The sequence below is a fragment of the Athene cunicularia genome (assembly GCF_003259725.1).
Source record: "Athene cunicularia isolate RWA chromosome 3 unlocalized genomic scaffold, athCun1 chr3_part1, whole genome shotgun sequence".
NCBI classification, from domain to species: domain Eukaryota; kingdom Metazoa; phylum Chordata; class Aves; order Strigiformes; family Strigidae; genus Athene; species Athene cunicularia.
The window spans coordinates 107,569,577-107,581,886 of NW_020799097.1; the positions used below are offsets into that span (position 1 = coordinate 107,569,577).

Genomic DNA, 12,310 nt, shown 5'->3' on the forward strand with positions numbered 1-12,310 from the left:
AAAGAGCAGAGCCCAAAACCTGGGTGCTCTGTGTTGCATTTTACTCTGTGATCTTTGCCTTTTGAGCCTTAGAAAAAGCTATGTTCATAGCTGTGATAGCTTTCAGGAGATGTAGATGAAAAGTTGTCAAGTACTGAGATACACAGCACTATGAGTCTTTTAAAATAATTCTATGAGTATTTGTTCTGGCTAAAACTTCAGGGGCCAGGTGCTTCTCTTGGTCCAACAGAGAATGAATAAAGAGCAGAACAGCTATGTGATCTTTAAATGTTCAGATCATGCTTTGTATATGTCCTCATTTCAGATCACTGGTTGTTCACAACATGTGGAGCCAGTGGACCCTATGGCCCCACACAGAGCCAGTGCAATGATGCCTACAGGAACTCCAACCTCAGTGTGATCGTGGGAGCTGAAGGGATTCTCCAAGGCATTCAGATCTGGAGAGTACCAGCAACCAACACATACAGGTAAAGGAACCATCTCTAATTGTTGTGGTATATCTTTGTATTTGAAATTTCTCCAAGCTGCAGATACATGCTAGGCATATATAAAGTATTATATTCAGAAGTTTAGCCAGTTCTACATGGCTTTTACTTCTCCCTGATCCTGCGATTTCCCATCCTTCCAGTCTCAGATTTCTTGTCAAGGAAGAAACTTTTTAGAAAGAGAGAAGAGAGAGAAACAACCATCTGAGGCAGATATATCTTTAGTCTAAATGGTTACAGGTTGGGAGAGCTCTATAAGTAAGCGGAAATCGAGTGTTTTGACCTCCCCAGGCCAAGGGGCATGCATATCCCATAAACCATCCATCAGAATGAGGTTTTCTCACTCTCTACCTGGTACAGAATGCACAATTGTATGTCAGCATTTCTTACGGGACAGCTTGCATCAAGCTATGCTCATCATCCTGACTGTTTAGAATCTACTCATGGTAAGTTGAGCCTGTAAGCCGAGCTCACCACTGTAGAATTGATTTTGGAAACCAGCCACCTAAATTTTAGGCTCTGTGATACTGAGGGTTCTAATGCTTAAATCCTTCTGTGGAGTTATTTTCAAATGCAGATGATCAGATATGGTTCAATGACACTTCATCAGATTTCTCCAATCATTTTTTCTTTTTGCTCTTGCTAGGCAAAAAAGTACAATCAAAGTTTGGTTCGCTGTATCTGAATGGTAACATCAAGCCAATACATGCATCAGTTTGCAAGCAAAACTGCCTGTTTGAATCAACGACTGCCTAGTGGTCGTTTTTTATGCAACATTCCCTATTGAAATCAATGATGATGTCAAGGATTTCAAAGCAGAACATTCCACTGAAGGCTTTGAACAAATTTCAGTTAAAACTTACTGTTACCTTCTTTTTTATTATTATTTTTATTGAAAAAGAATATTAATATTGAGGATAGATGTCAGTCTCTAACAGAAATCTACTGCAAAACAGTTTTGAGTAACTAGCTAGGCTAGACTAGGCGCAAGTTCTGCCTGAGTGCCTATTACCACAGGGATTGATGGTAATGAAAAAAAACATTAATGATATTTTACTCAGCTATCAAAAATGAGTTGCCTGAAGTGAATAGAATTTTTCAGGACTGGCATTCAGTAAATATGGTTATGAAGTATAGCCCAAAATAGAAGAGGCAATAAACTTACAACATTGTCATTTCTTTAATATCACAGCCCAAGAAGAGCCAGAATTCCAGTGCAACTCTAGGCTGATTTTTGCTACACAATACGAACCACGGGTCCTGCAGGGAGGACCTGTCTAGTTAAGTCCTACAAATGACCTAACAGACTTTTAGGTTCTGTATAGATAATAGATGGCTAATGTCATTGGTAACCTATATATAAATGGATGACATTCTCTTCTGCACCTCTTAAGGCTATAGTAGAGAATTCACAGCCTGGGGAAAGGAGGAGGCAATTGTGGGCTTAAATTAACTTGACATCTTCCTGATTCTGGGCTGCTGAAGGGGCAGCAGAGTCCCCCAGTATAGCATAGCCCTAGGAAAATGTCAAGTTGTGATATCAATCCTAGGTCTTCCCAGAGTCTGGACACACTGCCTGTATTTAGCTCCCCCCTGCAGGCCTGCTGTAATGTGGATCCTGTAAGTTAGCCTGATAGCCATCTCCAGTATACCTGACCCAGAGATAAAATCCTCCAGCTGGTTGTTGGGCTCTTAAGAAAGCTGTTGCTGTGCTGTATCAGTGTGTTTTACACCATGTAATGTGAAGCAGTGATTTACATTACTGATAATTACATAGGGATATAGATTGTGTGAACACAAGGCAGAATATGTGTTGTTAAAATGCAAAGACAGAAAGCTCAACTTTGCACAGAAGTCTGCTCGCACAAGCTAATCACACTCAGAAAACCCCATCATCTGTGAAGGTCTGGGTAGGCTGCCACACTCTGTAGGTACCTTCATTTGAAGACTGGAGTCCTACATGCTCCAGTGCTGATATGGATTAAATAATCTGGTTTGCTTCCACAGGACTGCACATTGTCTAACAGTAAAGTTAGACAATAGAAAAGAATATTTTTCTTTTCAGATTTTCTTCTAAGTATTCAGAAGGTCTTGTCATCCCATATCTAAGCCTATGATCAAGTATGAGAGAAGTGAACTGTGATAAATTGCACATTACATTATCTGAATTCTTGTCATTTTTAAAGCAAGAGTCTTTGGTCCGTTTTGCTGAGTGCCCCATTTGTTGTCACTTCCACCGTCCTCTCTTTTCTCTGGTCCCTTCTTGTAAGGTAACACAAGAACATGGCACAGTGGAATGCAAAAAGGTGTCCTTCTAGGTTGCCAGGCTAGGCCCTGCATTTTTTCATATTCTCAAAACTAGTTCTGGTGTTTCCCATGACCTGTCTACCTAGAGGTGGATTTTTTTCTCTAGCCCTGGTTTGCACAGCCAGTCTGCTCATCCTGATCCTTCCTGAAAATGCAGTTTTCTTTTTCAGTTCCTACAAATATTATAAAGAAAAGGAGGAAGACAGTGGAAAGCGTTCCATGTTCTGTTTAGATCTACTCGAGGTGGTCTGAATCTTTCTTAAGGGCCAATATGGTTGAATGGATTCCTCCTGTAAAAGAAAGTTGTGCCTATGGAGAGGGATCCTGCTAAAATTTGAAGTCAGAATAACCCATCTGTTTAAATAGTGATACCCTTTTTGAGTAGGAAATGACTGTCACCTAAATCTAGTGGTTTTCTTCTGCAGCCTTTGAATGAGACCAAAATGGGTTCTCCTGAACTTCCTGACATCGTTCTTTGTATGCAAAATCTGTTCATACAGAGAAAAAATATGGCCCATAATTTCAGCTGATTAGCCCTGCCAGCTTGCTGTGCCTGATAGTGCACCTCATTAGCCATTACAAAATTCTACAGCAAATCAACTCAGTCTTCAGATCTGTGCAGCATCTGTTCAGGGTAGCCCAGTGCTGTGTCCATCCCTTTTTCTGCTGGCTTGAGTGCCGCCTTACTGCGGAATGATTGCTTTGGTTATCAGCAGTGGCATGAAGGTAATCGTGTCACGTTGCAAGGATCTGATGTGCTTTATGAGGCACTTGGTGCTTCATGGTGGCCTCAATATCAGAACTGCTCCGTGCTGGCTGCCTCAGAGCAGAATCACAAGGTGAATTCCTCATACTAATTGTTAAGGCAAGTTGCTGGCTGAAAGTGAGCTGGCTGCCCGACCTCACCAAGGGTGGGCACTGATGGTTTGTACTGCTTGTAGCCTGTTTGCATGCAGAACTGTGCTGGTCAAAGACCAACTAGGTGCTTGAGGACAGGAAGAGTTAAAGCAGAGCACCTATACTATAACTAGTAGGAAGCTGAGAGGAAGTTTTGTGTTCTCAGCCCTGCAGTCACATGCTCCAGGTTGAAATTTGCCCTAGTGGAAATAGCTGCAAAGCTACTAATGTCAGCAGAGAATCACCTGCTTATTTCAGATCTAAATTCAGCTTGCTATACCACCACTCACTTGCTCAGAAAGTTGAGTAACTCTGTCTTTTGTTGCAGCAGAGATGTGTGTTTTATCACGATTTTTATAAAGTGCTTGGAAACCCTTTGATCAAAGCTGCTTTAAGTATGTACATTGTTTATGTACTTAGAAAGGGAGGGGGAGGAGCTAAGCAATCCAGTGGTATAGACAAATCTTTGGGTACATCCACAACAGTAAGGACCTCTGAATCTTGACTGCTTTGAAATATAAGTCTTAGAGCCTTAATTGAGACTGCAGCAGCCTGTGTATGCAACCTAGCCACTCCTGGCTGGAGACAGTAGGGTGTTCATGGTGACTGTGTGTTTAGCCAGGGGCCTCTGCCTTCCTTGTTTACTGTAGGTAGCGCCATGTCCATCTACTCTTCTATATTCTTCTGGTCCTGGGAATAGGAGAGCTGTTTTCCCATCTGGTCCATGCTACCAGGACCAGTTACGCTGTCTACTTTCTTAGATCTCCCCCTGCCAATCTCCTGCTTCATGTCCCCTTTAGCCATATGTGCTATACTTACCAGTTTTCCTGCTTCTGTTCTTTCTTTTTGTGGCTGCAAACCTCTCAAGCATATGCCCTCTGGGAAACAAGATGTGTTTCATGTATTAAAGTTTGAAGCTACACGGACTTGCTCACTGTCTTTAGCGGGCGTTTGCCCAAGATTCAATGTGAAAGAATTTGTTTTGTAGCTACCCACGTTCATAGGTCCACGTGGAGAAGAGAACATCAGTCTTCAAGCTTTGGATTTAGATTTATTTAGAGTGTCATGTCTTCAGGGCATGGCCCTGTGACACTGTGTACAGTTCAGGCACGCAAAACACTCAGTGCCCAGAAGTGGTTTGTACTGCCTTCCACCTGTCTGGGACAACTCAGATGCCAGGCTCTTGTTTTCTTTTTCCTGCAGCATCTCAGGCTATGGAGCTGCTGGTGGGAAAGGAGGGAAGAACACCATGGTGCGGTCCCACGGCGTGTCTGTGCTGGGAATTTTTGACCTCCAGAAGGATGATACTTTGTATATCTTGGTGGGACAGCAAGGAGAAGATGCTTGTCCTAGTGTAAGTGATTATCCTTTCTGTTTTGCATTAATTCCTTCTACAAATCCATGGAGTTCTGTCTATTCACAGAGAAACCCGTTGTTCTTGAGGGGGTTTGGGTTATATGGTTCAAGGGATAGCAACAGTTTTACTGGAAGGGCATGAGTATGAAAAGATGAAGTACCATGTCACTGTGCTCCCTTCCTCTTCAACATTCAGGCCCTGTTGATAATATGCTGCAGGTTCCTGACTGATCAGCGTATCTCAGAGCGTCTGTGTGGGTTTTCAGAGAGAAAAGACAACCCTGCCTTCCCTTAGTCTGGAGATCAGTCTTCAAGGTTGACTTCACAGGGCTTTGTCTTTGCTCCACTGTTGAGCTCAGCCCTGCCATTACAGTACTCTGCAACTCTGGAGCCACCCACTTCACAGAGCCTGTTTGGTTATTGTCTGTATAGCAATGGGAGAAACAAATTAATCACTGCTGGGTCAGTCCTGATTTTTGTGTTATTAACGAATTGTTGCTGCAAATGCCTTGACAGAAAGGTGCAACTTCCTCCATTTGCAGGCACGACAATCTATTAATCGTTTAGTGTTCTTTGCAGAATGAGGGAATAGGAGATTCTTATGGAGGAAAGTGAGCATTATCCGATGAAATTTCACCTACAGGTTTGAGCTGGACATTTAAATGCTGTGCATTTCTCAACTGTTAATGGCTGCCATCCAAGATCTGAAAGCTTAGCAGTCTGTTACAGCAGAGAAAGGTTGAAGGCTGTAGACAAGAAAGAGGGGTTCTCAAGACTGGGTGCTGAAGTAAATAATGTTAAAACTGGAATTATACATATCTACAAACAAAGCATTAATATGAAGCTTCTTTGAAATGAGAAATGCTCTAACTCAAACTTCCATCTAACGTCTATAACCAGGACATTCCAGCTGAGGGTAATATATGGGCTCATTAAATTGCAGGCCACTGTAATCTTAGTGAGAATTTATTGAGTGCTAATGTAATTCTTTCATTGAGGCAAAGAGATTGCATTGACTTGTAGAAGGGACTTTTACTAGATTGGATTGTAATCAGTTATGTCTTTGCCATGAAGGATTTTTTTTTTTTTTAATTCAGTTGTAATCTAGTGGTTCCTTTGGGTCATTGACTTTGTCATTTTATTAATCATCCCCACCCAACTCCGAATCAATTAAGGAGAGAGAAGACTAGGGAAAGGAGGATTGTTTAGTTCCATAGGCAGGTCTGCACACACAAAATGGATGCCATTCATTCTCTAGCACAACCTAGGACACATTTTGTGGTCAACAGAATAATTTGTAACTTGAGGCTGCTTTACAGCTTTGCAGCTTGCAATTTACAAATAGTCACAGCAGAGTCCTGCTTGTCATGCGCTCTAGTATAAAATCTAAGCGACAGTTGCCTCTCTTAGGTCATAGTCCAGAATTATTTATAAATGATGGTTCAATGTGTTTCAAAACAGTTAGTGAATTTTCCTTAACACGGAAGTTTCATTACATTTGGTGCTAATTGGTAGAGGGGAAAAAATGCTAAATAGGGAATATGGAGACTTTTCAGTGAGATATTTTCTTTAACATTAGGTCAACACTGCAATCAAAGGTGGGATTGCAGCTCTTTCTGTGGGCTTTGAACTAACTACAGTAAAATTGCTGATACAGCGTGTCAGATCAACACAAAACCTGCTTGGAAGTCTAGATAAGCATTAGGTGGCTAATCCATGCTGAGCTCTCTGCTACTGTCCATGCTATGATTTGCCTAGATTAAAGCTGGCTCTGGTACATCTACGTGAGCCACCGATACACCTTAGTTCTGGATAGATGCACATTGGCTGCCTGGCCCCAACCAGTGGGGCACAGGAAGAGGAGTGAAGAAACTTGGGTTCTCTCTGTGTCTCTGCCATTTGGCTGTTGTGTGACATGGGGCAAGTCACATCATCACTGAGTTATACCCTTCCCCCGCTGGTGAAATACAGGTAGTTAATTCTGGGAAGTATTTGCAGTAAATTCTGCTACATCTTGTATGTTAGAAGTTTATGGAGCTGTTTTACATGCTAATAAATATCAGCACTGAGTTTTCTTCAAAATAATTCAACTAAAATGGCAACAAATTCTTCTGACAAAGGTTGAAGCAAAAAATGAGATTCTTCCAGAAGAGCATTCACTTGCTTCTGCTTAGGACAATTTATTGGTTTGGGAGGGCAGAGGGTCCACAAGGCTGTTGTGTGTACAAGGACATGGAGATTTCTTACCAGAATTCAGACCTGGGCTTCTGTTTACAGACTAATGATGTTATACAGAAAGTCTGTATTGGAGAGAACAACGTGATTGAAGAGGAGATACGTGCAAACAGAAGTGTCAATGAATGGGCAGGAGGAGGTGGAGGCGGGGGAGGCGCAACTTACATATTTAAGGTATGGAAACATAGTCCCTGTGCACCTTCAGCATGAACACATCCAGCCATTTGCCTCTAGGATCGCAGCCTGAAATATCCAAGAACCTTTTACACACCTCTGGGGAAAGGTCCACAAAGTGAGCTCTGGGTATGCTTCATTTCCAGCTGATAGCTGTAGTGAGCTGAGTTGGCCCTTCACACTTCTCAGAACGGCTACGCAGTATGGCCACACTTGCTTCCGTGGCTTGGAGTTTTCTTCGCAAATTTAGTAGTCTGAGCTGGATTTTTTTCAATGCAAGCTGAGATGCTGAAGCATAATTCTACATCAAAGGGCAAAATCCACAGGACCTTATTAAAATCTGTCATTGTAGAACAGTAGACTTCAGCTACACATTTGGCCTATATGTTGCATGACAAGAAAAGCTGAGGATAGCCTGTATGTTTTCTGTTGGCAACCCTTTAGCTAGGGACTGCTGATCTTTTCTGTACTCATTCCAAACACCAGTTTCAGGCATTAACAATATGTTTAGATCACTAAGCTTCTACATAATTCTGCATGCTCAGTTTCCAGTGTAGCAGTCCTTTACCAGTGGAGACACTATACTGGACTATATAAAGCAGTCTCTTAGCTGCTTCATTTGATGGAAGTCATCACACGGTAACAATACAAGCTTTCCAAGAGCCCTCAGCACTGTAGGTACAATTCATAAAGCTGCTACTACCACTGTTCTCCATTACATAACTTGGTAGGACTATTGCTATTCATTAATCTTTTGGATGCGGGTGTATAAATAATGCAGTGGTAATTTGTAGTGCTGAGCAGTCCTAGATGCCTACTTAGTACATTCTAGTAACTAGAATGTGGTTGAACTTCCATCTGCCTGTCTCAGTTTGAACACTGCCTTTATTTCTGAATTTATTAAGATGGAAAATGGAGAACCAGTCCCCTTGATAATTGCAGCAGGAGGTGGTGGCAGGGCCTACAGAGCCAAAACAGACACATTTCATCCAGAAAGGCTGGAGAACGATTCCTCTATTCCAGGGTTGAATGGAAATTCTGGAGCTGCAGGTAAGGAAAGTTTATTCTTTTTAAGAAAACCTGTGTGAATATGTGGTACTCCCAGATTCCTCCTCACAAGAAGGTGAGGCAAAACTCATGAAAACACAGCTCAGGGGAAACCTGGCATATGGGATGTACCCACAGTGCAGGATACTTGGCCTAAATAAGGTACTGGAGATGGTACAGCCATAGCAATGACAACATTCTCCTCAAAAAATGTAGGACCTTCCATAAGCAAAGTTGTTTGATTTTTGATGTGGGAGTGTGCAGTGCCAGTGTGGCCATCCTGCTCCCTGCACTGTTTTGTGCTGTGTAGACATACTCAGTTTCCCTGGCTTATGCAGAAAGAGCATAATTGCACCCTGGCTAGAAGTCTCTGTGAAGAGACCTTGGACTGAAGAACCAGCAGAACTGAAAGTGAGTCGCTGGTGAGTATGTTGTATTTAGAGCGGGACTGGGACATGTTTTCACATCCCTTTCACTAAATTCCTTTTGTTCCACTTCAGAACCGACATGGGTTTTTTTCAGAAGTATATTTTGCAAAGAGAAGGGGAAGGCTCTGCAAGTCAGAAGCAAGTGGTTGGGGTGTAGGTAGGGATATCTTTTTACATTTTCAATAGAAAATACTTGTCCTTCTATGGTAGGTGAAAAGAAGTGCAGATGATTAGCATGGTCAAAAGCCCTGCAGAGAGGCCACTGTAGCACTGTGTAGCAAGCACAGCCCTTCTTCTAACCAAGGCATGAGATTCTTATTTTCAGCAGAGGTGCTTCACAGGAGTGCTTGTTCTGCAGATCCCTGCAGTGCTTTTTACACAAAGATAACCCCTACCTGTGCCTTTTCTCTTCTCTTAACTGCAGGTGGTGGAGGTGGCTGGAATGATAACACTTCCTTCCTGTGGTCAGGAAAATCCTTGCTGGAAGGTGCTACTGGAGGAACATCCTGCCCCCAGGCCATGAAGAAGTGGGGGTGGGAGACAAGAGGGGGTTTCGGAGGGGGTGGAGGGGGGTGCTCCTCAGGTGGAGGAGGCGGAGGATATATAGGTAAAGTGGCTTCGTGTTCAAGGTGTCCCTTCCCCTCCTTTAGTGCTAATGATCAGCAAAATGCTGATAGATAATTCTCCTCTAGCTAGCATATTTGACTGTTATGTACTAGTATGTCTGTGTGTTGCCTTTTTAGCACTAGATGAACGTATGGCATTTAGTCTTTGAACAAATAGCCAGATGTCAGCCCTTCAGCTGCAATTCTGGCTTTGCACTCTGCAAAATGTGCCATCAAGATCCTGCTGTGATTCTTGAGCCTTCCATTTTGGGGTTACAGTGCTGAAGAAGGAGGAGCCACAGGCTATGTGCTCCCGTTGCCAGCACCTGTGTTTTGAGGGTTTTGGTCCTGGAGACTGGCAGCCAGGCTTAATGCCAGGGGAAAGATGCAGCTTCTTCTACCCTGCCCTGCCCTGCCCTGCCCTGCTGTGGGTGGGCCTTGGTCCTGCACAGGTGGCCTCTGGGGGCAGAGGCTCAAGCTGCCAGCCGGGACCCCTCTTAATATAACGATGGTGGTGTTGACTTCAGTCAACAAGGAGCTAATTTCATGGGCTGCGAGTCTCAGGACAGCTGTCAGATGGCATTATGTTGATTATAACTGCTGTGGGCCAGATTCAAGATCTCTACTAACCCATAATCTCCTGGGCCACAGAGTTTCTTCAGCCATCTGCACTGTGGTGGACTTTTTAACCCCTAGTTCTCCACAGCTTAGATCATGTGTATTACAGACTAGAAATCCTGAGAGGAAGAATTGAGTTTAAATGATTAAGTGCATGTTTTGTACCAATGTTACTGTGTAATGCTTCTTTTTCCAACAGAATGCCTCACATCAATTTTAATTTCACTGAAGATGGTTAAATAGGAAAAGCTATTTTTGGGTGGGGTGGGCAAGTCTTTGCATGCTTGTAGTACAAAATATATGGCCCATACTGTACTTCTGATATGCTCTATACTCATACTTTGCTCCTGATATGTTCTGTATGCCCAAGCACAAATGAGCAACTCATAAATTCCTTCAGTCCCCATTCCTGGTGGACCACCCTGCTTTCAGGGTACAAAGGAGAGGAAGGATATCAGATTATTCATTCCCTCCGCTGACACAGTACATGCCTTGATCTGCAAGGGCACTGGACGCAGCGCTTGAGTACTGGTGTTTTCCAGTCCCTTGGCTACATTAATTTTAAGAAGGACTTATATGTTTCACAGCATCCAAATGGTTAAAGATTAAGTTTGTGCCTTAGTTCACAACAGTCTGCATAGAACAGATCTTAGAAATTGATTGTCACAAGCTGCTATTAAACTGAAGTTCTAGAGGTAAAAGTCCAGCAGTTCATGCCACAACTTGCTAAGTGTTTCGTATATGTTAAATACTTTGATTTATTCTCTTTTCTCATTTGGATGCCTCTCTAAATATGCTGAAGTCATGCATGTTGCAATGCTTATCTGTATTTTATTGCCAATGAGCCTCAGTCTGTTAAGGTAACCTCTGGTTTGATGTAGGTGGGAATGCTGCAGTGGACAATGACCCAGAGATGGATGGGGAGGATGGTGTGTCCTTTATTAATCCAGTTGGTACTTTATACACTCCAGCACTTAAAGGTATTCACATTGGTCAGAAGTCTTCTAGTGGGTGTCTTTCATGTTAAGAATAGTTTGCATCTGTAGGACACTTTACAACCCTTTGGGTACAGTTTACATAACATAATCCAATGGAGAATAAACAGAAGTAGCAGGAAGAAAGCTGGTGGAGAGAACATCAAGGCTATTAGAAAACACTTCCCAACAGTAGTCTACTAGCCTGTAGATTCTGTGGTAACAGAGCCTCATAGTTCCAATAATTTAGTAAAGGAACACACAAAGCACCTGACTACTTACTAACGAACATGTTCCTTAGAGCATCCCTCAACAAAATATCCAGGTTGGATTGAGGAGTTTCTAGAGAAAACAGTGCAGTGCTGTCCAGCCGTGCATGGGAGTGATAAATACTTCCCCTCCAGCCTGTGTTTGCCCAGAAGTCAGTGTTTTGAATATGTTTGCGATGTGCTCAGAAAATACAAAAATATTTATTTGCTCAAAAAAAATGCTTGCTTTAGAACAGCAGAAGTATTTTCAGATACAGATGCACTCTGGCCTGATAGATTCAGCCAGAAAGCTCTTGAAAATATTGCAGTGTTTGATCTCAAAAGGAGTAGAGGCCAGGAAAGAAAAGGGTGAGCCCCATGGAATGCTGAAGTGCAGGTTTCCCTTAGCCTCAGCAGCAGCCTCCTTGCTAACTTGGTAGGACTGTGTGCTCAAAGAGAGCCAGTGCACCTCGACTGCAGTGGGGCTAATTTAGCTGAATGTTATTTTCTACATGAGACAAGGACAGGAGCTCTGGAAGGTGGGGAGAAATCAGTTTCTTAGATGGGGCCCACCCTGCAACATCTGGCAACCATGACCACCATGTCCCATGTTTCTGCCAGTGCCCAAGGGAATGATATGAATCATCTTTACAGTAATTAACTCAGCTTCTTTCATCCACTCCCTAGTGACAGAGGGGCACGGAGAGGTGGATATTAGGCTGCATCTTAACTGCAGTCACTGTGAGATGGACGAGTGCCGTGTTGATCTTGAGACTCAAAAAGTCATTTGCTTTTGTGAACCAGGCACAGAGTTGGCAGAGGATGGTGTGTCTTGCATAGGTAAGTAGGTGTATGGGGTAGGCTGCCTGCATGTGAAACAGAAAATGCATGGCAAAGATCTGTAGTTTGGACTTTTAAGACATCCTGAAAGTTTTA

At 42.9% G+C, this 12,310-nt stretch overlaps 1 protein-coding gene across 3 annotated transcripts in view; it reads left to right on the forward strand.

The window, feature by feature from the left end:
• ALK (ALK receptor tyrosine kinase) overlaps positions 1–12,310 on the forward strand; it is a 242,825-nt gene that overhangs the window by 204,982 nt on the left and 25,533 nt on the right. For 2 of the 3 annotated variants that reach the window (XM_026845712.1, XM_026845713.1), the window contains 7 exons: positions 305–467; positions 4,893–5,043; positions 7,323–7,454; positions 8,360–8,504; positions 9,354–9,536; positions 11,034–11,132; positions 12,062–12,214. In XM_026845712.1, coding sequence (XP_026701513.1) covers positions 305–467; positions 4,893–5,043; positions 7,323–7,454; positions 8,360–8,504; positions 9,354–9,536; positions 11,034–11,132; positions 12,062–12,214 — 1,026 coding nt within the window. Of the gene's footprint in view, positions 1–304; positions 468–4,892; positions 5,044–7,322; positions 7,455–8,359; positions 8,505–9,353; positions 9,537–11,033; positions 11,133–12,061; positions 12,215–12,310 lie in introns of those variants that run through there. The other variant, XM_026845714.1, reaches the window with a different exon arrangement.